The sequence below is a fragment of the Python bivittatus genome, unplaced genomic scaffold (assembly GCF_059951505.1).
Source record: "Python bivittatus isolate LINGU-HERP-01145 unplaced genomic scaffold, Pbiv_v1 ctg000440_np1212, whole genome shotgun sequence".
Classification (NCBI taxonomy): Eukaryota; Metazoa; Chordata; class Lepidosauria; order Squamata; family Pythonidae; genus Python; species Python bivittatus.
The window spans coordinates 2602991-2627137 of NW_028277063.1; the positions used below are offsets into that span (position 1 = coordinate 2602991).

The 24147-nt window shown below is 43.6% G+C and overlaps 3 protein-coding genes across 9 annotated transcripts in view; 2 read left to right on the forward strand and 1 right to left on the reverse strand.

Moving 5' to 3' along the window:
* The window catches only part of CORO1A (coronin 1A), a 19468-nt gene extending 5376 nt beyond the window's left edge, over positions 1 to 14092 (forward strand). For 3 of the 4 annotated variants that reach the window (XM_025164157.2, XM_088142626.1, XM_088142627.1), the window contains 10 exons: positions 3429 to 3631; positions 5946 to 6068; positions 7040 to 7169; positions 7264 to 7448; positions 8437 to 8556; positions 9711 to 9815; positions 9931 to 10076; positions 10390 to 10447; positions 11394 to 11609; positions 12224 to 14092. In XM_025164157.2, coding sequence (XP_025019925.1) covers positions 3434 to 3631; positions 5946 to 6068; positions 7040 to 7169; positions 7264 to 7448; positions 8437 to 8556; positions 9711 to 9815; positions 9931 to 10076; positions 10390 to 10447; positions 11394 to 11609; positions 12224 to 12328 — 1386 coding nt within the window. In that variant the 5' untranslated portion in view covers positions 3429 to 3433 and the 3' untranslated portion in view covers positions 12329 to 14092. Of the gene's footprint in view, positions 1 to 2052; positions 2315 to 3428; positions 3632 to 5945; positions 6069 to 7039; positions 7170 to 7263; positions 7449 to 8436; positions 8557 to 9710; positions 9816 to 9930; positions 10077 to 10389; positions 10448 to 11393; positions 11610 to 12223 lie in introns of those variants that run through there. The other variant, XM_007424311.4, reaches the window with a different exon arrangement.
* A 1270-nt stretch (positions 14093 to 15362) lies between these two features.
* BOLA2B (bolA family member 2B) lies at positions 15363 to 20068 on the reverse strand. Its single transcript, XM_007424310.4, has 3 exons — positions 19919 to 20068; positions 18617 to 18714; positions 15363 to 15650 (listed from the first exon to the last, which is right to left on the reverse strand). Exons 1-3 carry the CDS (start codon positions 19991 to 19993, stop codon positions 15548 to 15550), a joined length of 276 nt encoding a protein of 91 aa, XP_007424372.1. The 5' UTR covers positions 19994 to 20068; the 3' UTR covers positions 15363 to 15547.
* A 326-nt stretch (positions 20069 to 20394) lies between these two features.
* Positions 20395 to 24134, forward strand: LOC103058046 (structure-specific endonuclease subunit slx1). 4 transcript variants are annotated; one of them, XM_025164153.2, is made up of 7 exons: positions 20395 to 20452; positions 21216 to 21422; positions 21845 to 21896; positions 22258 to 22587; positions 22886 to 23019; positions 23129 to 23216; positions 23501 to 24134. In XM_025164153.2, exons 1-7 carry the CDS (start codon positions 20415 to 20417, stop codon positions 23528 to 23530), a joined length of 879 nt encoding a protein of 292 aa, XP_025019921.1. In that variant the 5' UTR covers positions 20395 to 20414; the 3' UTR covers positions 23531 to 24134. The 4 variants fall into 4 exon arrangements, with proteins under 4 accessions (XP_025019921.1, XP_025019923.1, XP_007424369.1 ...); XM_025164155.2 differs by lacking the exon at positions 20395 to 20452 and adding an exon at positions 20500 to 20613; XM_007424307.4 differs by lacking the exon at positions 20395 to 20452 and adding an exon at positions 20534 to 20764.
* The last annotated feature ends 13 nt before the right edge of the window (positions 24135 to 24147 follow it).

Genomic DNA, 24147 nt, shown 5'->3' on the forward strand with positions numbered 1-24147 from the left:
GTAGTAGTAGTGGTAGTAGTAATATCATAATCTCCCAGGCCTTTATTATCATAATTAATTAGCAATAACTTAGCCTCTTTTTAAGATGGTGGGTTTCCTCTATAAATAGTCACTCGTGCTAGTCACTTCATGGCTTGACTGCTACAACACATTCTACATGGGGCTGCCCTTGAAGACCACCAGGAAGCATCAACTGATCCAGAATGCAGTGGGGCGAACAGTGATGGATATGCCTCGATGTGCCCATATAACACTCTTTGTGAGCTGCACTGGTTGCCAGTTTGCTTCCAGGTGTGATTCAAGTTGCTGGTTTTTACTTACAAAGCCCCACAGGGCGTGGGGCCTGGTTACTTGAGGGACCTGCCTGCCTCCCATAGCATCTGCCCAGCTGATCTGATTTGGCAGGGTTGGTGTGTTCTGGGTTCCTTCGATTAAACAATATGATCTATCAGGACCCTGTAAGCACACCTTCTCTGTAGCAGCACCTGCGCTCTGGAACAAGGTTCCCCCCAAGATCCGATGGCCTCTACTCTGCTGTTTTTAGAAGAGCCGTGAAGACCTGGCTCTTCACCCAGGCCTTGGGCGAGGGACAGCGCGACCCCTCATTTTATTTCATCTAGTTTGTCATTCTCAACATCTTTTATCTTCCTTTTATCAGTTTTATTCTAATTTCTTTGTTTTGATTGTTGTGAGCTGCCTAGAGTTTTGGGGAGTTGGGCAGCATACCAATTTAATAAATTATTATTATTATTATAAAAATATTTTCACAGCCAGTTATTGCTGAAATGTTTGTTTTAATGTGGGTGTTTCGACTTGATGGGATTTCTTGTACTATTATTAGTTCATTTGATTGGAACTGCCCTTATTTGTTACCCAGAAAATTTTGGAAAATCTTTTTGTTCAGAGAGTAACACAAGATAACTTTGGAAACAGCGGTTGGTAGATTCCTGAGCAGTGTATTAGCATAAATGAATAAAGGGCTCTGAATAAGACACCCCAGATCAAAGAAGCTAGGTGAAAACTGTAGTAGAGTTATATGTAAAATAATTGGTTTTCAAATTTCTTCCTTGGAAAATAAAAATTATTGGGGGGGAGGTTATCCTAGTAGTTTATGTGGAAAAGTGCTCGCTTGCCCAGAAAAAAGGCAAGATGAAGCTGAGTTAGAAGAGAACACCCTGCGGAGGGGGTGGTGTGGAGCAACTTTACTAGTGGGGCTTCTGGTCACTGTTTTTTGATTGTGTGAGAGATTGGCCACTATGACAGCCACTGTGTGTGAGTGTTACAGCAGGCTGTCAGAATTTCAAATGTGACCAGCAACTCAATAGAGTGGGGATCCTCTATTATATTAGTGATCCATATAATAGTTAAACCTGTACAAGCAAAATTATTTTGCAGCAAACAGCAGGCACACTCTGGCAGCCCCCCACCTGGAGGCTTAGCCCTTCTTTTCTGCAGAATACATAGGAAACTGCACATGTTTACTGAGAAGTTCCATCCATGTATGTGCAATGTGCAAGCATGCATGTGAAATCATTGCATTCTCCCCAGTACTTGGGAATATCAGTAGCCGGTAGAGAAATGTTAACCAACTTTTGTTAACGAGGTTAACGGTCAAGCCTCCATCTGCAACTGGGTGATATTTTGGGGCAACCCCATTCACCTGAATGAGATAGCAACACTGAGATAGCTTCACAAATACAAGGGCTAAAAATGTCTTTGTGCGTGCTGTTTAATGCTTTTTGGGAGCTCAGTTCTGCAGCTGGTACCACCGTTTGCCCATTTTCTGGGACTGATGGCATGGCCCTGCTTATCAGGGAGGAAGGGGGGCAAATATTTGAAGTGGTGCTTCATGCTACGATTTTTTACAGAAGTACAGCAGGACACCTTTTGGAACCATAAGATTTTACTGTACCTAGGTAGAAAGCCTCTGGGCTGTGCAGGGCTCTTCTTCAATCAGGAATGAAGAGATCTGTGCAGTTTGGAACTGTCCAAATGAACCTGCACACAATTCTTTTAACAGGGAGTCATTTCCCCTCTCATTTGGGATCTTGTACAGCTGTATTTTGCGCAAATAAGGCAGCAATTTTATGTCACCTTACGGTTGAAAAACGCACATGTTCAGGTTGCTAAAGAAATGGGGAGGAGGAGGGGAAGTGAGAAAAAGTATTTATGACAAGCAGAGGTTGAGAGCTTTCTGTACACTGGCCCTTTAAGAGATAGCCCTCCCAGCGCTGTTCCTGGGCGATGGCTTTTAAAAAGCCTGAGCCCTCCATCCCTAATGCATTGTGTGGTACATCAGCTACGGAAGCTGCAGGTGAGTGCTTAAGATTGGGGGTAACCAAAAGGGGACTGGGGTGTCCCTCTGCTTTGTGCACGGGGCTCTAGAGCTATGGGATGTGGGAAGACTCTTGCGCTGTTGATTTTATCGGGGCTTTAGAACTTTGATGGGCAAAGACAGAGCCCTGTGAGGTAGGTTGCAGGGAGACATGCTTGTCTTTTCGAGCTTAGAAAACAGGAGCCCTTCTATGGTTTAATTTGCCCTTGGATTTATTTAGAATTGGGAATGCATTTGCTTTCCCGCCCACATCAGCTAGCAGTCTTGGAAGTAGATGCTGTTTCATTCTTCCATTTGGATGTCATTAATAAAGAGAGCAGCTTTCTCCCACCTGATGCCCAGCTGTTCTTGCTGGGAACGATGGGGGTTATAGTCCAGCACATGGAAGACCTCAGAGAGTGGTGAAATAAAGCATTGGGTTTGGCCAGAGAAATCTGCAGTCGTTTTTCCCAACTGTGAAGCAAACTAGCTGGCTTTTTGGAAATTTTTATTCCTCAAGCCAGTCTACTTCACAGGGTGGTTGTGAGAATAATAAGTACCCCATATACCATATCCTGAGCTCCACTGAAGAAAATATGTGCGGATTTAAGGGTTACATCTTTGTTATTTATAATGCTGAGGTCTGGTGGAGCTAATCTGTGAATAAACTGGTATTGGACTGGGCTGCATACTCATCTTGCAGGATCCTTGGGGTGGTTGGTCTGCTTAGGACTTGAGGAACGCAGCAGTCCCTTAGATTTACTGTATTCTGAGTGAGCTCTTTGATTCTGTTGGAAGAGGTTTGTCTCATGGAGGGGTCTACTTGGGCAGGGGGTTGGTTTGCACAATGATATTTTGCAGCTGCATGATTTTAGCAAATACTGTAGAAGCTGCAGCTATAATAAGATCTTCTCGATCCCAGATGGCTCTTCAGCATGGGGTTGGTGCTGGGCTGAGATGCAGAGGCATCAGCGTGGTTGGCAGGTGGTGAGTTGGGGCTAAGGGCCTTCACTGACTCGCTTGGGGTCAAGGTTTCGATAAGGAAATGTTTGTGGTGGTTGCATGCTCCCGATGATGACAGTGTGGGGTTACTCCTAGGTCTGCTGTTTTGCAGGAACCATGAGCCGTAAAGTTGTGAGGTCCAGTAAGTTCCGTCATGTCTATGGACAACCAGTGAAGGCTGACCAATGTTATGACGACATACGCGTTTCCCAAATGACATGGGATGGGAATTTTTGCTCTGTCAACCCCCAGTTCTTAGCCATCGTTGTGGAGGCCAGCGGTGGAGGAGCCTTCCTGGTCCTGCCATTGTCCAAGGTACCCTCCCCCACTTTGCAACCATCCTTGAGGCACCTTTGAAAACTTCCCCTCCTTATCCCAGGTCTTCTTTCCAGCTACACTCAGTGCAATGTCTTGCCAGAGAATCCCATAGAAAACTGCAAATCTAACTTCTGCCCTACCCGTCCTCTGCTTTTTTGTGGTTTTCTGGGGACTTGCATAGTGTGCAAGAAGGGGGCAGGGATTGGTGGAACTGCTGATTTTTTTTTACCTTAAATGGTTAGGACCTGTTGCGGAAATAAGATGAAAAAAAAAGAAAGAAGAGGAAGTGGCTTTTGGGGCAGCAGGAGGAAAAAGAACCGACATCAGTTGGCAATAATTAAAGTTCTCTTCTGTGCTTCTTCATATGATTCTAGTTTCACATTGAACTCCATTTCCTCAATGGCTGTCCCCAAAACCCAGCAGTCCTGGTTCTCATCCCCGTGGTCTAACCCTTTCAAAAATTGAAGTTTGCAAGTTGGCTCCTCCAGGTCTCCCATCCTCTCTGACTATCAGCCTGAGCTCTATATCCTGAGGCAGAAGATTGGTCTCCCCTCCTGCTTTCTGCAACCCGTAATTTCTCTTTTCCATGTGCCTGGCTGTATGTTTTAAGCCACAGTAGCTAAATGAAATTTCCCCAAAATTAGATGTCTACAGCACTCTTGTTGTGAATTACTCTTGCTGTTACATTTTTCCCCTTTCAAAATAAAATTTTAGATGTGGGTCAAGATAGTAGACCGCTTTTCCAGTCTTCCTTGGTGAGGATCTTGTGCTTGCCCCTAGGATGTATCTCATGACTCCAGCATGACATGGAGAGGATTCACACTGTTAGGAAGCAAGGAACAAACAGTGGGGGAAAGGAGAGGAGGAGAATGTAGGAGACAGACACCATGTCAACCAGGCCTGTGGCCATAAGATCTTAATTCCAAGAAGAGGGAACGGGGGGCGGGGGCAGGGAATGGAAATCTAAAGTACAAATTGTGGGAATCACTGGAATCGCTGAAAGGACAGCAAATGGTGGCAAGATCCTCAAGTCTGTTGCCCCAGGTACTTAAGGCTCTGCCAACTGATTAAAAAAGACGTAAAAGCAAACTTTAAAAAAATACAACCCCCCCCCGCCTTGCAGTGAGGCCTGTTTCCAGTGCTCTTAACAGAGACTGATGTTAGCAACAGAACATTTTCACAAGTTAAAAGTTGTGATCTGCTATGAATATGATTCAGCATGTTAAGTGTTGTAAAAACTGAATAGATAAAAATAGGAACAGCAGTAATGTTTGTGGATCCACCTATTGTTAAAGGCACAGAAGCAGTGCCAGGCTGAACATTTGGCAACCCTACAGTTATTTTGCCTGGATGCAGAAGGATGTGGGATTCTGGGAAGGGGGTGGGTTAGACAGCTCTGTGGAAAGAAAGATCTATAAACACGTGCCTGCAAAAGAGCTAATTAAGGAAGGAAAGTGGGGTAGGCGGGAAAGAAATTAAGAAAGAGATGGAAGGATCTTGGCAGTTATAACTGGAAGTAAAGGGGGAGGGGTGCAAAAATCCAGACGCCTAGTAGCTATGGATGCTAAAAATTTGGCCTGGCAATTGGTTTGCCGCACTGATTTCTTCACGTTTAACTCTTAGAAAGCCTTTTATGAGAATTTCTGTCCCTGATAATGAGTTATTGGGCAGCAGCAGAGTTAGGCCCCTGCCACATTCCCTCCCTAGTAAGGGGCTCCCTCTAACCCCTGGGCCCCCTTGTCTCTCTGTCTTTCCCATTCGCCCGCTCTCTCCAAATGCAGTGAGATAATTCAGTGCTGACCTTAGCAAAAAGATGACAAGACCAAGGGCCCCTCAAATTCTGAAGCCAGCCCTGCTCCAGGATTGATTGATCTTATTTATGCCTCTCTGTGTTTTGTTTTGTAAACCCAGGTTTGAGGTGGTGTGTGAAGCCACCCTTTCTATCTATCAGCTGCTGGTAAGGCAGTGGAGATTAAGGAGATAGGGACAGGAGGATGCTGGCCAACTTGTACTTGTGATAGATCTTAAAGCTCTATCAGAGACATTGTTCCAGTTCTAGATGTTTGTCACAAGAAGGTTGGGGGGGTACATCTGGGCAGCCTATTGCTTGCTGTCCCTGATCACCTACACCAATATAATGAGCCCAGGAGCGTCTGCTGGTTTGCATCATACAGCTTCTCATGGGCCATGTTCTAGAAGCAGGATGTCTGTTTCATGGGATACAGAAAAGCAGAGTATAAACACTAGAAAATAAGAAATCTTGATGCATCAAAACAACCTTCACTGTCTCTCTCTCACCCTATTTCTGCAGACTGGTCGCCTGGATAAGGCCCATCCTGTGGTCTCAGGGCACACAGCTCCTGTGCTAGATATAGAGTGGTGCCCCCACAATGACCACATTATTGCCAGTGGATCTGAGGACTGCACTGTTATGGTGAGTGGTTGGATAAATAAAAGGGAGGAGGAGAGGAAAGGGACTAGGTTCAGGGCTGGTCTGGAGGGCACCACTGAGCAATTTGCCTGGACAAAGCAAAGCCAAAGGTACCTTATCTTTGCTCTTGAGGACATCACTGGTCACAACCTTGCCATATTGTTTACAAGAACATCTCACACGCGTAGATTTTTTTAAGAGTAGCAGTAGGCTGTCCAGACATTTCTGTGGTTTGGAACTAAACCCTTGTCATCCCTGGCCACTAGATTTTTGACTGGGGCTTATTAAAGTTATGGTCCAATGCATCTGGAGAGCATTGAGTTAGCCCAGATCCAACCTGCCATCTTGGTTGTTTCAGTAGCAGTTCCCCATAATAAACCCACTCCCTCTGAGGTCTACAACTGGTAGATAACAGCTCTTGCCGGAACTGTTTTCCCTCAGCGAGAAAGGTCAGGGATGAACAGAAAAGGGAAGAAAACAGAAGGATGAGCAGAACATCCCATTCTGGCAGAGGGATAGGAGATAAAGGCAGAGGGATAGGAGATAAAGTCAGAGAGGGCAAAGAGAGAAAAGGAGCAGTGAATTATGGGAGAAATGAATGCCATATAGACAAGGATGCTTAAAGAAATAGCAAGTGAAGGGAAACTTTACCCAAATGGGGAATTCAGATGGCGGATAAGCAAGGTTATCTGAGGATCTTTTACCATCTCCAAGCAATATGCCTCACAGCCTGCCTCATGTGCTCCAGAGTCCCTTGCAAGCAATCTGTTCTCTGCCACATTTGAAGGCATTGACTTAGATCATCTCCAAAATATTACAGATAGGCCCACTCTCGTCTGGGTCACTTTTTGGACTTGACCACCAAGGCAGGGCAGGCAGATGAGACGACAAAACTTTTCTGGCCAGGTGAAGGGGTGTCTTTTCTCTCCAGTTCTCTGACATCCTCCCTTACTTCTTGCCTTGCATGTTTTCAGGTCTGGTCAGTGCCTGAAACTGGCCTTGCAAGATCTTTGAATGAACCTTTGGTGACTCTTGAAGGCCATTCCAAGAGGGTGGGGATTGTTACATGGCACCCAACAGCCCAGAACCTCCTGCTGAGTGCAGGTAAGGAAGGCCAGGTCCAAAGCTGGGCATTTGGCAACAGGTACAATCTGCCATCTTCCTACTTATATTCTTGTCTTCTTCCCATCTGCTACAGGCTGCGACAATGTCTTGAAAGTCTGGGATGTGAGTGTTGGACAGGCGGCCCTTTCTTTGGACGAGCTGCATCCAGATGCCATCTACAGCGCAGCTTGGAACCAGGATGGCTCTTTGCTCTGCACAGCCTGCCGGGATAAGCGTGTGCGGCTTTTCGACCCCCGGGCAGGGGGCACCACTGCAAATGTAGGAAGACATTTCACACACTGGGAAGTCTGAAATTCCAGAAGGGGCTGATGTTTTATCAGGGTGCAAGTTAGAGCAATACTTGCCCGGGTTAGCTCATCTACTGATCCCTGAAGTGAAGTGTCTCCTGTTCTTCCAATGGTGTGTACCACTGGTGTGTACCATTGGTGTGCTGGCTGAGACTAATAGGTGTTGAAGACCAGCAACTGGAGAACCCAAATTTCCAGCCATGAACTAATTTGGTGGTCTATGTTGCATAGTATTTAGTCACAAGGTTGGAGAAATGTTGCCATCACTTATTCCTTGATTTTTGTACCCACACGATCAAAAGCATGCCACTGTTGAACCTGGAGACTTCCTTGTTAGCATTTATCCCTGCTGTGATCTGTCTTTCAGTCCTCATTTAACTAAATCAATCCCATTCATGAGAAAATCTCAGTGTTTGCCGGAGCACAATAACATCTATAGAGGAAAAAGAGAGAGGCAGCCCCGTAACAACCTTGGGAGGATTGAACAGGCTGAGTTGTCACAGAATGCTGATTGACTGATGCAAAGTCTGAAAACTTGGTGGGACAGAGATCGAGTTTGGAATGGTTTCTGTGAAAGCCTTAGCAGAAGCACTCTGTACCACAATATGTTCTTGTATTTCATACTTGCCTTGGCAAATTACTCCTGACAGACATATTTCTCGTTATTTTAACTCCAGCTTTTGAAAGCCATTTCCACTAGTGGCCATCCTAATGTCTTCCAGGTTGATTAATCATGGAGAAATGTTTCCTTTTGTTCAGGCAATCTCTCCCCCCCCCCCCCGCATTAATTTGGGCAAATGAGAGATTTTGCTGTGCTGGGATAGAAGCCTTGGGGGATGAGCCAACAAAATGGGATGATTTCTCACTGTCAAGAAGTGGGAGAGACTTGGCTCATTCAGATGTGGCTAACAGTCCCACTGTTCTTGCAGGTCTCATTTGTCTTATTGTCTCATCAACAGGAATTGCCACGCGCACACGAGGGGTCTCGTCCTGTTCGGGCTGTGACTGTGAAAGATGGGAAGCTTTTTACAACAGGTTTCAGCCGCATGAGTGAGCGACAGGTGGCACTGTGGGATCTGGTGAGAAGAAAGAGCGGAGGACACTTTGACACGTGGTGTTTTGGCACGATCGGGGCAACTTCTTCCATAGTGCTGAACAGTGGGCAACCCCTACCCTCTAAATGAGGCCACTGAATAAAAAATGAGGGCATGGATATTGCCAAAGCCTTATGCTAGAGAAGAAGGTTGCAGGAAGGCCAGTTTCAACACCAAGATTCTCTCCCTTGAATATATTGTAATTCTTTTAAAACAGAAACTTCTTAAAGAATACAAAGTATACACAAGGGCACTGCAAGAGGAAATTGACCCTGATGTTGCAGGGACTCTACTTCAATTCCGTATTTTGTATTGGATTTTGAGCACTGAACGCACTTCACTTACTACCACAGTCCTTAACAACAGCCCTATAAAACAGATCAGTTATTAAGCTCTGTTATTGATGGAGGGGCAGGGTTTAAGGTTGCAAAGAGACTTTCCTGAAATTCTACCCAGAGAGAAGAGCAAAATCAGAGATTCTTGCTCAGAAGTCTGGATAGTTTGGGGTTTTTTTGGGTGCCTTCAAGTCAGTCTTGACTCCTGGTTACTGCCTAGACAAGTCCCTGCAGTTTTCGTGGCAAGATTTCAGAAGTGGTTTGCCCTTGCCTGCTTCCTAGGGCTGAGAGAGAGGGCCTGGCCCAAGGTCACCCAGCTGGCCTAAGGCAGGACTAGAACTCACAGTCTTCCAGTTTCTCGCCAGGTGCCTTAACCACTACATCAAACTGTCTCAGTTGTTCTTTAGACCATGGAAACCCACAAGTATGTTTTGTAAGAACTTTATACTTCTTCTGAAGTTAGAACTATGGCTAAGCTGTAACCATCTGTAAGAAACTGGGAAGGAAATGGGGAAGGAGTGCAATTTACATGAGAAGAGGCAACATAGCCCGGATGTGAGGAGGAAGCAAGCAAGCATTTCAAAGAGATTTTGCCTTAACTAACTCAGTGTAAGTCTGGCTGGGAATTTACTCTTACAGTTTTCAAGGTTTTTATCCCAGACTAGCACTAAAAATATCTTTCTGAACTCTTGCTTCCTTGGTTTGCCAGCTGTATGAGGCTTGGCAACCTGAAACTTCTCCTACTTGAATTCCTCCTTCCACTCAGCTGAATTTCACCCAGTTTCTTTTCTTTTTTTACCACAGAGAAATCCTGAGGAACCGTTGACTCTTCAGGAGCTAGACACAAGCAGTGGCGTGCTCTTGCCTTACTATGATCCAGACACCAATGTGGTTTATCTGACTGGCAAGGTGAGTCCTGGGTGGAGGGAAAAGATTGGTGATGCCTACTCTAGAAGCAAAACTTTGGTTCCAGTGCAAAGTCCTCGTAATAAGGAGAAATTAAAAACCTCAAAACTCACTGCAGGGTGACAGCAGCATCCGCTACTTTGAGCTGACCGGCGAAGCACCCTACGTGCACTACTTGTCCATGTTTACTTCCAAGGAGTCGCAGCGAGGAGGGGGTTGGATGCCCAAACGAGGGCTGGACGTCAGCAAGTGCGAGATTGCCAGGTAGCGAACGTGTGTTTTTCTCCCCTCTTTCCTCCTAGGAGGTCAAGATGGTGTAACTGGTCTCCCACCCTATTTATCCTCCCAACACTGGTGTCAAGTGAGACTGACAAATAGCAACTGTACAAAATGTCTGCGAGCTTCATCGCTGAATAGAAACCTGACACTTTCTTGTAGCCTGTTGCATGGCATCCTAGTTATTCCATCCCTCAGATTCCTTGGGCCAAGCAAAAATAATGGCTGGGACTTTTTGTCTTGAGACCTTTCCAAATATTTTTTTTTTCTCTGTCCTTGAATCAGTTTTTATTCCTTCTAGATTTTACAAACTACATGAGAGGAAATGTGAGCCCATTGCTATGACTGTGCCCCGGAAGGTAAGAGCAGACACTCTTAAGTTCTATAGGAAAGGGCATTGGGAGAACAACTGAAAACAGTTCATGGCAGGAAAGGAAAGGGGTAAGGCTAGAGTCTCTTTGAGCCTATACAGGAAACTGCCCATTCTGTCTCTGAAGGATTTTATACTGCTGCATAGACACCATTTATAAATAACATATATAAATGTCTTAGCCATTATAATAAAAGGGAGCCTTGACTTAGAAAGCTTATGTACTCTTGATTTAGAAAATTTGCAGTCACAAGATGTGATGACCACTAGACCAATTTTCCCCAGATACGTTGAATTTCAGCTGCCATAACCTTCAAGGCAGCCTGGTTATTACTCATAGTTGGTAAACGGGGCCTCTGGTTTCTGGGACCATATATACTGGGGAGCACCCGCAAGCATCTAGTCTAGCACTAGATCTTTTGGTGTGATCTAGTGTGCTCTTCTTCGGTTTTCAATCCAGATGTAAAGACAATAGTACAAGATTCCCAGTCACATAAACCATTTTAAATAGCCTGTGATTCTCCCAAGCCTGTAGTCCTTCCAGAAAAGTGGTTTGGAGAGCCCTAAATGCACTGAGGCCGTGAGAGAGCTCACCTACTTCAAAATTATCAGAGTCTGTGTTCAATACACGCAACTGTTTTATCCCTGAATAAGGGCTGCAAAGCCATCTTCCCAGTCTCTTGAGATATCTGCATCCATTTGCCTACTGAACAAGAAGCTGTCGTTGCCTTATCCTCAATCTTTTGGGTAATTGTTTAGTTAGCTGTCAGGTTGGATTTGGGTCCTGGAGATTATATAGACAAACGCTTGCCTGAATAGAATGTGACCATTTGGGGTGTGTAGAGAGAGGCTGAATTTCTGGGTTTTTTTATCTGGATGGGAGAGGTTCTTCCTCATTGTTCTACTCAGCTTGTGTCTTTGTATGGCTTCTGCAGTCAGACCTGTTTCAAGAGGACCTATATCCTGACACAGCTGGTCCAGATCCTGCCTTGACTTCAGAGGAATGGCTAGCAGGGAAGAACGCGAGCCCCATCCTCATTTCCCTCAAGGATGGCTACACTCCCCAGAAGAGCCGAGAGTTCAAAGTTAACCAGATCCTCCTTCAGGGGCCCAAGAGAAGTCAGTTTCCTCACGAAGGGACACAGCAAGGGGTAAGGAGGGGAAAACCCAAAGGCAAGAAGGTTTTGTGGGCTAGTGGGTCTTGGATTGGCCTAGACAACCCATTGAACAGATATGGTCCCTATCTTCTCTTGGATGGCCATCCAACATTCTTTGTGCCTTTGTGGATGGTAGGGAAAGCTTGTCTTGAATCCTGTGAGAAAAAATCTGACTTTCGTGGTGCCTCAAGGGTTTGGGGGGTGGGTGTACTTGATGACCTGATATCATTGGAGCAGGTGAAGTCAAACTTTTTAGCCTTTGCCCCTTAAAGCCTTCCAAAATGGGAGAAATTGGCCTAGTTTTGAGGATTTTGAAAAGATTTCTAATCTCCACTGACTGTAGGGATGTGATGATGCTGTAGTCATGCACCCTGCAACCCCTTTTTGCTTCTATTTTTTTTAAAGGTGGCACTAGGCCAGAAGAAAGGTTTGCATAGGATTGGTGGGGAAAGCTTATAATTAGAACAATGACAAGTAAATGCTCTGGGTCAAAATTGGAAATTACTTTAAGGGAGTGGGCAGCATATACTTTTTCTAAATAAAATCTGCTCTTCAATTCTGGTCAGTAATCATAATAAAGTTAACTAACTAAGTAATGTGTCCTTTAGGGTCCAGCTTTAGAGCAGCTCTCAGAGGACTTGAAACGACTGCAAGCTACTGTGTCAGAACAGGAGCGACGTATCTCAGAGCTGGAGAGGATTGTGAAGAAATAGCTCCTCCCTATCTCCCCAGTCTGGTTCTTCGTCAGTCACAATGGACTTTGTTTCACTGGCCTTTTAAAACCCCTTTGATTTTTTTATGGGTGGATCCTCAGGGCATTATCAAGATTCATCCACCCTAAACTCAGGGCAGAAGCTCAGCTTGTCCATTCCAGACAGCCCTTTTTCTGAGTTAACAGGTTCCACCTGAAAAGATATGAAATTTACTTCTTTGCTTAGCCTTTGTGAAGGCATTCAAACTGATACCCCATCTATTTACAATCTGCAGGCTTGTATTTCCCAGGGCTCCAAATTCTGGGTATCTGCCTTCTGGTCCCTGCTCTGCTGTTTCCCTTAGAAAACAAATTGTCTTCCTCTGGACTTTTTAGAAATGCTGCACATCGGCTTTCTTAGATTCTGCTTTTGAGGGCATGGTGAGGAGTGGTTCTCTCGATTTAATAGGGCTACAATGTTTAATTGATGATCAGTTAAGCATCTGGATTAACTAGTATGCATTTTAGCTAATTGGTCAGTTGTTCAATCTGAGATGTGTCTGAAAATTGCAGAGAGCGACCCAGTGGAAGACAGATTCCCACCTTCGAGAGAAAGAGGAGGGGAAATCCTGTCTGCCATTGCTTAATAAACTATGCTTGTTTCTTTGGAACAATTTTGCATCTACATACTTAATTCAAACTCTATCATTCACCCAAATCCTTTAAGGTTATAAAGCAGACCTTCTTTTTATATACAAGTTTTAAATAGCAATTATGCTTGGGATCCAGTTTTCCGCCTGCTGTCCAAAATATAATCAAATAGCGTAAGTGACAACACAAGCCTAAAATCATCAGCCACTATGTGGCAACAGCCTACTTTTATATAGCAAGCTGACTTCCACAAAGAATTTAACGTAATCTTATCCAGCGTTTGTGGATGCCAAAGGGAAAGAGAGAAAGCAGTTCTCCTCCGCTGTCCTCCCCCACGACTGATATTGAAAGGCACCTTATACCTGACGGAGCTATTATGACTATGAGCCACCTGATCACCTTATCTTCCATGAATTTGTCTAACCCATTTTTAAAGCTCTTTCTTTTTTCACCCATGGTATTCACCAATGCTTTGTAGCTGATCCTTTAAATTTAATAGGATTGATTAATTAATTGACAATCTGATGAATCTAGATGGCCCCTCTCTTGATTAAGTATGAGGGCCAACTTGAATAGCTGACAAATTACCAGCAGTGGCTCTTTTTTCTCCAAAATAAAAGCAGAGTTAGAAGAGCAGAGTTCTCATCTTCCACAAAGGACTTTTAAAATCAGGAGGAGCCTGGAAGCACCTTTTCCAGGTAACACATTTTATTAAAAGACATTTTATTAAAAGACATAAGCTTTTGTGAGCTGCTGCTCACTTCACAAGATGCATAGATGTAGGGTTTAAATTGGAGTGAGGTAGGGGAAGGAAGGAAAAGTCAAGTTGATTATGCAGACACAGGTGACATATAAGAGAGGTTACAAGTACCCTATCAATTAATAATTCTAGTATGTTAAAAACCCATTGTTGAAACCTGAGATTGTCTGAAACCTTTAGATGTATGTGAGCACAATAATTTCTTATTCAATGGTGCTGTTAAAAGTTCTATTTTTCAAAAAAAAAAATCATTTTGAGATCTGTCACAGAGTCTCCTGGGAGGCTGAATGCTCTGCATTACTTTGTCCTTGTTTTGAGTTCTGTGTCAGTGTCCAATAAGCTTATGCCTTTTAATAAAATTTGTTAGTTGGAAAAGGTGCTGCCAGACTCCTGATTTTTGCCACCACAGACTAACCACTCTCCTCCTACAAAGGACTCTTAAGAAATGATTGGAAAGCAGGGATGGTAAGAGATAGCCCTCCCTAAGAATTGGTTATGCTGCTTTATTGTATCAGCATAAATGATCCGTTTCTGGATGTATCATTTTATCCCCTCCAGCAGCCAACACTCAGATAAGCAGGTATCAAAACCAAACTATCAGGCAGAAATCAATACAGGTAGTCCTTGCTTAACAACCCTAATTGGGACCAGCAACTCCGCTGCTAAGCAAAGCGGCTGCTAAGTGGGAAATCACATGACCGCGACTGTGCTTTCAGACTGGAAAGACTAGTCAGTTTCACACCTTCGGCTTTTGTCTGTCTCCTAACCATTGCCCCCCCTTTGGAATGCTTGAGTGCCTGTTTACTGTCTTGTACACATTGAAAGCAATGCAATTGCACCAGCAGCCCAGGGCTAGGAGCTGTGGATGCGCTATGCAAACAGCTTACAGTACTCTTGACATCTCTTCCTCTCCAATCTCTCCACTCTGTGAGATAGGGGGAGGAAAAAAAGCAAGCAATTTCTGTAGGCACTCTCCTTTGCCTGACCCTCCCCCCCTCAGCAGAGCAGAGGGATTGGAAAGAAAGAGATTTGAAGAGAGTACTGTAAGCTGTTTGTGTAGCACACCGGTGACTGCATTGCTTTCCATGTGTAGAAGAGAAAACAGCTTACTTTCTTGCAATCCCTTTCTCTCCAATCAATCTGCTCTGCAAGAGGGGAAAAAAGAAAAAACCACAGGTCAGGCACAAGACAACGTGTACTGACTGTAATGGTGATCATGTGATTGAGGGATGCTGTGAAGGTCATAAATGGCCTGTAAAGTTATTTTTTTCAGCATCGTTGTAACTTTGAACAGTCGCTGAATGTTGGTAAGCGAGGACTACCTGTACTCTATCAAGGAATCACCAAACTACACCCCCACCCCAAAATTGGCAGGGCAAGCTACTGCATATAAACAGCTAGCAAACTCCACGCTCACTCGCACTGGTGATGTCACCTAGTTGGATAATGAAATGTCTGCAAGCAAACAACCAAACTCAGAGAGCACCAAGAACTCCAAAGGTGTTCATCTTTCAGATTTAGAAGTTCAAGGAAAAGAACACTCCCTTAGTAGGACAATGCTAGCTTTTTTCTCCCTAGTGCAAATTAAATATTAAAGTAGGTTTTCAAGATATTTGGTGCAGGAATAAACAGGTAACACCAAAAGTTATCTCTCAAACTTTTTCCAGTTTTATTTTTTGCTTCATGCTCTTTCAAACTGTCATAGTGTTCCCACTGAAGCAATTCCTGCATTGTTAAGTTCCATTCACAGCTGGTTCTCTATCATCTCGGAGTTTTTGGTCTCTGGATTGTTTGCTGCTTTTGTGACCGAAGAAGAGGAGGAAGCCTGTCTCACTTAGCTTCTTGTTCCTTTGCCCATTGTTCAGGGGTCAGTGTTCTCTGCTCGAAGGCATGAATGCATTTCAGCTCTTCAGATAAGATTTCATTGACCAGTCTTATGGAAGGCAAGGTGGAGGAGAGAGAGAATAAAAGGTTGGAAAGGGGAGACTGCAAGTGCATTCCATTCCCATAATATCTTCAGATTTGAATCACTAATTGTTGTTTCAAGAATAAATTGCAATTAGCTTGGTTCACACAAGATGCCAAGCCAGACAAGGCACATTTTGGCCTAGCATGTTGTGTTATCCTAGCTTTATTTTCTGCCTGCTTTGGGGGTGCCCCTTGGCCAATAATGCATTTCTCCAAGTTTCAAGCTTTTTTTTTTTTCCATATTCAACCTCTAAGATGCACAGATGGATGTTAAAAAGCAGCTTCACACATTTTGCTAAGCCATAGTTTGCTTAATCATCATGATGGGGAAAGAGCAGTAATTGGTTGAGTTCATATAATATACCGAACCACCTAAATAAATCATATTATGGCTTAATATATGAGAACCCCATTTCCAGAAAGATTTCTAAGAATGAATTTGTTCATAAAACTAAGAGCAATCCTAACTGCCACTGAAGCCTTAAAGAAAAAGAAGAAGATGGCAGCACCATCCCCCAGGAGGAGCTCAGCTGACTGCTTGGCAAGTTCATCCAGAGTTTCTTTTACAGAAAACCCTGGTTTACTGAATGCTCCCACTACAAGGAAAAGCCAAACAAGAATTCTCAGTTCACTGAGGCTGAAGCTGTGATAGCCATTTCCACTTGTTTCAACACAGGTGATACTTAAAAAGAAGCAATATTGGTTAAAACAATATTTTGCCTAGGCTGGCAGGGCAGCACCCTTCTTCCCACTCAGTCACTGTTGAGAGTCTGGCAGATTGCAGCAGACATAAATTCACTAAATACATAAATCGTATACACTTCCTTTTTGCATTAGTAACAAATAAAATTGATACAACACCATTCTGGTTACAGGAACAGGTAGTCCTTGCTTAATGACCATTTGTTTAGCAACCGTTCGACAGGGCTGAATGAATGGTACTTATGACTAGTCCTTGAAGTTATGGTCACTGCTGCGCCACTGCAGTTACATGATCAAAATTTGGGTGCTTGGCAGCCTGCCTGTGATGGAATGGAATTATGAAGGCCAGGCTCAGAGAGATAAACATTTTCTTAGCTTGCCGGAGGAGCGTGGGAGCTACAAGAGGATGAGACTGGCACCTCCCTGAGGAATTCACACTGTTGTGGCTGGCTGACTTGGGAGCTGGGGTTTCAGTGTGGGAAGATTCTTGCTTGAGGTTGTAGCTAATAAACATAGCTGAACTGAATTTGCATTGTCTCTTGGAGTTCCTTGGGCTAGGCCTGACACTGCCCGCATTTACGATTGCAGGGTGTGCTTCAACTCCTCACCCACCCATCTCCCCTCATCTCTGCCCTTTTGGCTTCCCTGCACTGCGCCGTCCCTGCCACCCTGCACTCCTGCTGCAGGGCACAGGACAGGGTGGCAGGGGTGGCAGAGTGCAGGGCAGCCAAAAGGCCAGAGATGGGGGGAGATAGGCAGGTAGGGGGAGTTGAAGCAGAGACAAGCACAGCAGGGTGAAGAGTGAGGTCCTTGCCTAATAACAGTGCAGCCTGGCCTAACGACTGCAACTAGGACTACCAGAACTCCTGTCGCTAAGCAGTGCAGTCACGTGATATTTCGCCTAACAAACGTTTCGCTTAGTGGAAAAAAATCCAGTCCAAATTAGGGTCATTAAATGAGAACAACCTATAGTTCTTGCTTAATTATCACAGTTGGGACTGGCAACTGTGTCGCTAACCAATGCGGTTAAGTGAGACATCACATGATTGCAATGGACTTATCACCTCAATTCCGCCATGGTGGTTAAGTGAGACATCACATGACTGTGACTTGCGAATTTACTGCCAGCTTCTCCATTGACTCTGCTTGTCATAATCCAGCTGTGAAGTGTGCAAATGGCGATCATGTGACCATAGGATGCTGTGACAGTCGTAAATGCCCCCAGTTGTGAAGCACCTGAATTTTGATCACATGACCACAGGGACACTGCAATGGTCATAAGTATGAGGACTGGTTGTAAAGTTACTTTTTCAGTGCCATTGTAACTCTGAATGGTTGCTAAACAGGGCAGTCATTAAACAGGGACTACCTGTAGTTTCAAATATATAATTCACTTTCTTCATACAACCATACTGTAATTATGCATTTCTTTGGATGTTCATCTATTTTTTCCTTACATTTTCAATAATGTGATAGAAAATGATGAAGTTGATTTGTTGATTTGTTGTTTTAAAATATTTGGAAGGATTCAAATAAAAAAGAATGTCACAGAGAAGCTGTGAATTAGTCTGAATACTATTTCTGAGGTACTAAAATGCACTGCTGATCTCCCATAATCACGTGAGATTTATGCAGCATATAAAGTTAGCATAGCATGTTTAATCAACAGGCAGCATTGTATGATCTGTTTGGAAAAGAAATCGCAATTTTGTTATGCTAACCTTTCTTTTAATATCGATTTAATATACCCTATGGATGTAATAGATTTCTGGATCTATACATCTAAATTAGGCTAACAAAAATATGAAAAAGATATTTAATAAATAAGCTCCAAAAGAAAGAGCATACCTGTGTATATGAGTGCATTTACTTTGCTAGACAGCCTTGATCAGTTATTACCTCACAGGATCACTGCTTCTTAAGATTGTTGTAAGGATAAAATGGAGGAAGTGAGGACTATCTACACTGTTTTGAGCAATCCGGGGAAAGGATGGGATTAAAAATTAAGAGTAGATGGAACTAAGAGAAGAGCAAAAGACAGAAAAGAAGGTGCCTAAGGGGGCAGGGAAGCATGATAAAAAGTTCAAAGAATACCTGATTTTGTAGTCCTCACTTCTTCACATTCTAAATTTTTGGAAAACTGTTAGGATAATCCCAACCATTAAGAAAATAAAAGACTGTCCAGTTCATCTCCCACTGACTAAGCTACTTCTTCCTAGGCCTACTTACCGGTGCCGCTGTAACAGTGCTTTCCCTCGAAAACGTGGAGAAACTACCAGGACTTTGAAGCTTGTAGCACAGCGCCCAGGGGTAGTATCTTCTACCTCCTTGTATGGTGCATAAGATAAGGAAAATATTTATATATACTGTTTAGAATGTAACAATAAATTGAATAACCTGCACACATTTTATATATACCCAGATAGAAAATGGAGAAGGAATGTTTGAAAGGAGATGTTAAAAAGTGTATGGGAAACCAGTATATTGCCAAGAGGTTGCAGGGAAGGAGAAAAAATGCAAGGGATCTCAGAAAAGAGTGCATTAGATTAACAGAGTATTATTAAAAAATAAAATGTGCATCAAATAGGCTTAATAAAGAGAAAGAACAATCTCAAAAGAAACCAAAATTTAGAGGAAAAAATCCATAACATCATAATCCAAGATATGCATATTTAAAAGCAAGCTCCAACTTCCACTGAATTTAAGGTAGCTTACTGAATCCTTTAAACATATCTTAAGGAGCAAATCCCACTGAATTCAGTGAAAGTTATTTCTGTAAACATGCTTAGAACAGGCTGCAAACCAGGCTACTGTCATTTTGATCTGGCCTAGTTTTATAGGCTGCTCAGCATCCATTATGGTTATTTCTCTTTCCCTTACTGGCATTCTTGTGTTGAAAGCATGATGTTATTCCTATCACTTTATGCATCATATAAAGAGTACTTGGGAAGACATTTTTAAGTTACTTGGTATGATGGCAGCCTATTAAAACAGCAAACGTACTCGTTCCCCAACAAAGAGCAAGATTTGGAGTTTAAACTTAATATAAGACCAATACTGGATGTACACATTCCTGGGAGCAAAACAAAATGCCATCTATTTCTGAACAAATATGAAAACTTTTAAGCCATCTTTCCCCAACCTAGTGCACTCTAAAGGTTACGTTGGCTGGGGAATAGAAAACACCAAGTCATGAAAACTGGTTTATCCTGTCAGAGGAGGAGTATCCTGCAGCCATACAGTGGAATACTTGCACTTTTCAACAGAAAATGTATTTTTAAGGCAGACAACACAAAACTTTAAACAACAAAGACATAACATCAGTAACTGAAACGGAATCTATCTGAAAAATGACTAAGGCGTGTATTTTAAAAAGCAACGTAAGATAGCACTGCAAAAGAACAGCAAAGGGTCGCTAAGTGCTTAAGAGGGATTTTCAAATCAAAGTTTAGAGCAGAAAGGGTGTTAAATTGAATCTAGCCCTTTGGACTGCCTGCTTTCGGGTAGTGAATGGGAAGCTATCCCATTTACCACATGCTCGGCCTCAAGTCCCTGAAGCAGCCTCTCGCGCAGGGCCTCCGCACTGAGAGCTCCAGACGGCTCCATCACGCCCAAAAAAGCCAACCCGAATCAAAGAGAACAACCCGCTCCCTCATTTCCGCCTCTGAGTTACGTCACATCCTTCCCGTTCCAGCCCGTATCTTAGTTGGCCAATCAAATTGTAATAAGTCACTCCGGTGTTCTGTTCCCCTGAGCAACTAAATAAAGAGTGACACAGCAGCTCAGCCGTCCTAAAAGTTGTCCTAACCTTCTACTACAAGTCTATGTAAATTATACACGTGGAGTCCGAATAGGGTACAGAAGACATCCATATATTTTGGAATAATAGGTTAATGTTTTTAAAAATATACGTTTAGTGCTTTCGGCCACTCTTTTTTTATGCCACCTCTACCCACATCTCTAGCTCTCATTTCTGTATTTAGCTCTTCCTACGTCATCCGGTCTTGGTACAGTGTAGGTTGTCCTTATGAGGGCGGGACATCTCGCCACCTTCGCCAATAGAATGTAAGCAAGGTTTCATTTGAAGAAACGGTCAGTAGAAGGGATAGGAATATTGCTAGGCAACGGTCGACCGGCTCCTGTAGTCGCGAGGGAAGTTAGGTTCGAAAGGGGCGTGGCGACGAGAAATGGGGGCGGCCGTGGCTGGAAAGGCGCAGGGCGTAAAGGCAAATATCGAAGTAACCGGCGCGGTTGCGCAAGTCGCATCCGAAGGGAAAGGGGTCTCTGCTAAGTAGTAGAAAGCTCTACTTAGGCTGTATGCAATATTAGGTTTGCATTCAGGGGCGTTGTGTTGCCCAGCAGGCAGAAATTCAGCAGGTATTATTTTTGTCCCCACTTGGGAATGCAGGGATTTCAATTTCGGGTGTGGCCACGATAAATTCTGATGGAGAACCCCGTTGGTTGGCAAGAATTTACATGCCTTCTTCCTGCCATGGAGATACAGAGGAGTCGAATCTGTGGCTCGCGTGTAAAAATCCTAGCAGGATATCTCGGAGGAGAAGTAAGGAAAATAGCCCTTCCGAGAGCTGAACTACAATCCCAGCAGCCCCAGCCAAATGACCGACAGTAAGGGATGCTGGGAATTGTAGTTCAGAAACATTTGGACAGTAAGTTTCGACAATACATTTGGACGGTAAGTTACTGATTCCCTGGCAGGTACCAAGCCTGTTTGTTAGATACTGATGATGGCTGGATATAATTCCCAGGAGTGAACTTGACCTCAGAGAGTCTACAACTTTTCTAATACTGGATTTCTTCTTTCATGTAGATTTCTTGAACCTGTTCATCCCTTGGTGGGAGAAATGGTGGTGGAAGTACGTGGCTTCTTTGGGGTCTATCTGCTATACTGCATCAACCCCCGTTACCAGGGTCGGATCTACATTGGGTTCACGGTCAATCCTGAACGGCGCATAGATCAACACAATGCTGGGAAGCGGCGTGGTGGGGCTTGGAAGACAAGCGGACGTGGGCCATGGTAATTCACGAGGGTGTAAAAGACGCCATACTCTAAAACAGTGTTTCTCAACCTTGGCAATTTGACGTGTGGACTTCAATTCCCAGAGTTCCCCAGCCAGCATGGCTGGCTGGGGAATTCTGGGAGTTGAAGTCCACACGTCAAGTTGCCAAAATTGAGAAACACTGCTCTCAAATATGCTGTTGGTTCCACTTTTCTGAAGTTTGTATAGCTCCTTCCCAGCCCCAAAGGGGAGATATGGGGAACTGAACTTGGGAAGCTCTACAGGAAACCTCTTTTTCACTGTCTGGTTTTTCTCTTTTCTGATTAGTTCTGACTGAGGCCAAAAGTTCAGAGGAGCTCCTTGGAGGCTGAAAATGGAGCTTTCTGAGACAAATGTGTAGCTGTCCTTTTGGGCTTCAGGCATTTCTCTCTCCTTGCAGGGACATGGTGTTGATTGTTCATGGTTTCCCCTCTGATGTGGCTGCTTTGCGGGTAAGGCACTTCTCAGTGGTTACTTGTCATACTCTGCTGCCCAGAGTCACTTTGTGTGAGATGGGTGGCTATATAAATATGATAAATAAACAAAATTATATTTTCTCTTTCTCAGGGTTCACAGAATATGGCAAGCTAAAATGTGGTTAGCTGGCTTGAGATTCTGTGTGTTGATCAAACCTAACCAGTGTAGCTAGTTTGGGTTTCAGTGTGTTGTGTGAACCCAGCCAGTTGGGTAATTGAATAAGCCATAGTTAAACCATAAGGGTATATGTGCAGATCTTCCCTTCAGTTCTGTTCATTCCTTCCTAAGTTTCAACAATTCCCTTTGATTTACCCTCCCTCTCTCGTTAATTTCCAGTTTGAGTGGGCCTGGCAGCACCCTCACTCTTCCCGCCGTCTCACCCACGTCACCCGCCGCACAACACGGGAGCGTCAGTTTGACTTCCGCTTGCGTGTCTTAGCCCACATGTTGCAAACTGCTCCATGGTGCCGTCTGCCCCTCACCATACGATGGCTCAAGCAGGAGTATTGCCGAGATTTTCCCCCAGGCTTGGAACCCCCCTTACACATGCCAATAGCCTTTGGGCCAGTTCGAGCTGTCAAAGACACCAAGCACGCTAAACCATTATCTCCAGAGGGACAGGTGGCTACCACAAAACATTGTAGTGTCTGTCTGAAGACGTTCCAGGTAACAATCTGGGATGCTGTGTTCTTTCAACAAGGAAAAAGGCTAGAAGTTGGGTGGCCAGGGAACCAGGGTTCCTAAGAAAAAAATTTGCTTTGTCTGACAAAACAGGAGCTGAGCTTCTGAGATACTCTAAGGCAGGAGTTGGATTTGAATCTGAAGGAATAGTTGCAACTGAGAGGGGTGGGGAAGAGTTGGACTAATAGGATCAAAACACGGTGGGAGTTAATTCTGTATGTGTTTTGGGAGCAGCAGGTTCCTCTTGATTGAAGTGCACTCTTTCTAAAAATCCTCTCTGCAGGATGGGGATGATGACATTCCTTTGCATTGTTTTCACCCAACTTGTACCATGGCTGCTCATATTATTTGCCTGTCTCGTATTTTCTTGGAAAAAGAACCTAATCATATTTTGCCCATTGAAGGGCAGTGCCCAGGGTAAGCAATTTCTCCTGTGCATTGGGGGAATGTGGAGGGATGTGGATGTTGGTATTCTGTCCCTATTCTGTTTCCAATTATTAGTTCCTTTTCCCCCCGTTTTCCTCAGCTGCAAGAATCTTATTCTTTGGGGAGATCTGATTCGTCACCATAAAGGTTGCTATGATAACTTAGAGGCTGATCCCACCTCCTCTCAGGTAAAGCTCTTGCTGTTATTCCTAGATTTGTGTATTTTATCTTGAAATTATTATTTCCTGAATTATGTTCAACCAACAGCTTTATATCCTGTTTTAATTGAAACTTTGAATTCTGCATTAATCTTTTCTCCTCTGGATCAACTTTTTTTCCCCTCTTGACCATTAGTTAATAATTTTGGTTATAGTCTAGGCAAGCTGATACCTTCTGTACTTGATTTCTTCCTATATATATTATTTCTGCTCCACTTATGTCTTCACCCAATTTAATTGCTTTTATGCTGCAGAAACACTGGGCTGATGAATTGCAACTGTGAATGAAGAGACTTTTTAAAAAGTGACCAAGACCTATTTCCTTGCTGAGAGTGAAAGGGGATCAGAGGATCTCTGCATGGTGTATGGTTCAGCTTCTCTTATTCTGATGTCCAAAAGTCTAGAAAACAGAGTCAGGAGGGCTGGGTTCTCTGCTCATATCTCCCACCCCAGAATCATGTAACAAAAAATTTCATAAGTGGAAGAAATTGAAAGAACAAAATCATGCTGGATATTTATGGATTGATAGATAGGAATCGTGCTTTGGAAATGCACAGAATCATTATTAACTTAGGTAAGCAGAACTGGTTCCAGTTTCCATTTCTGAAATTTCTGGCTGCAAAGTACATAAGATTGATGTTTCAGTGTGTACTACTGTGGTGCAATTTCTCAGTTGGAAACAAAAAAGATAAAGAGTCAATAAACTTAAGATGAGTTTGTAAACAATACAGCTATTGTTTTATACTATATCTATAGCATGTTGAATGCTTAAATGGATTGTAAAAAGACATTTTGTAATGCAGAGAAAGAGATAAAATTCCTGAGATAATATGTTTCCAATTTTATATGGCCTTTTTCTCATTTACGCAAAGCACTTAACATACACTTTCAGTAATTCTTA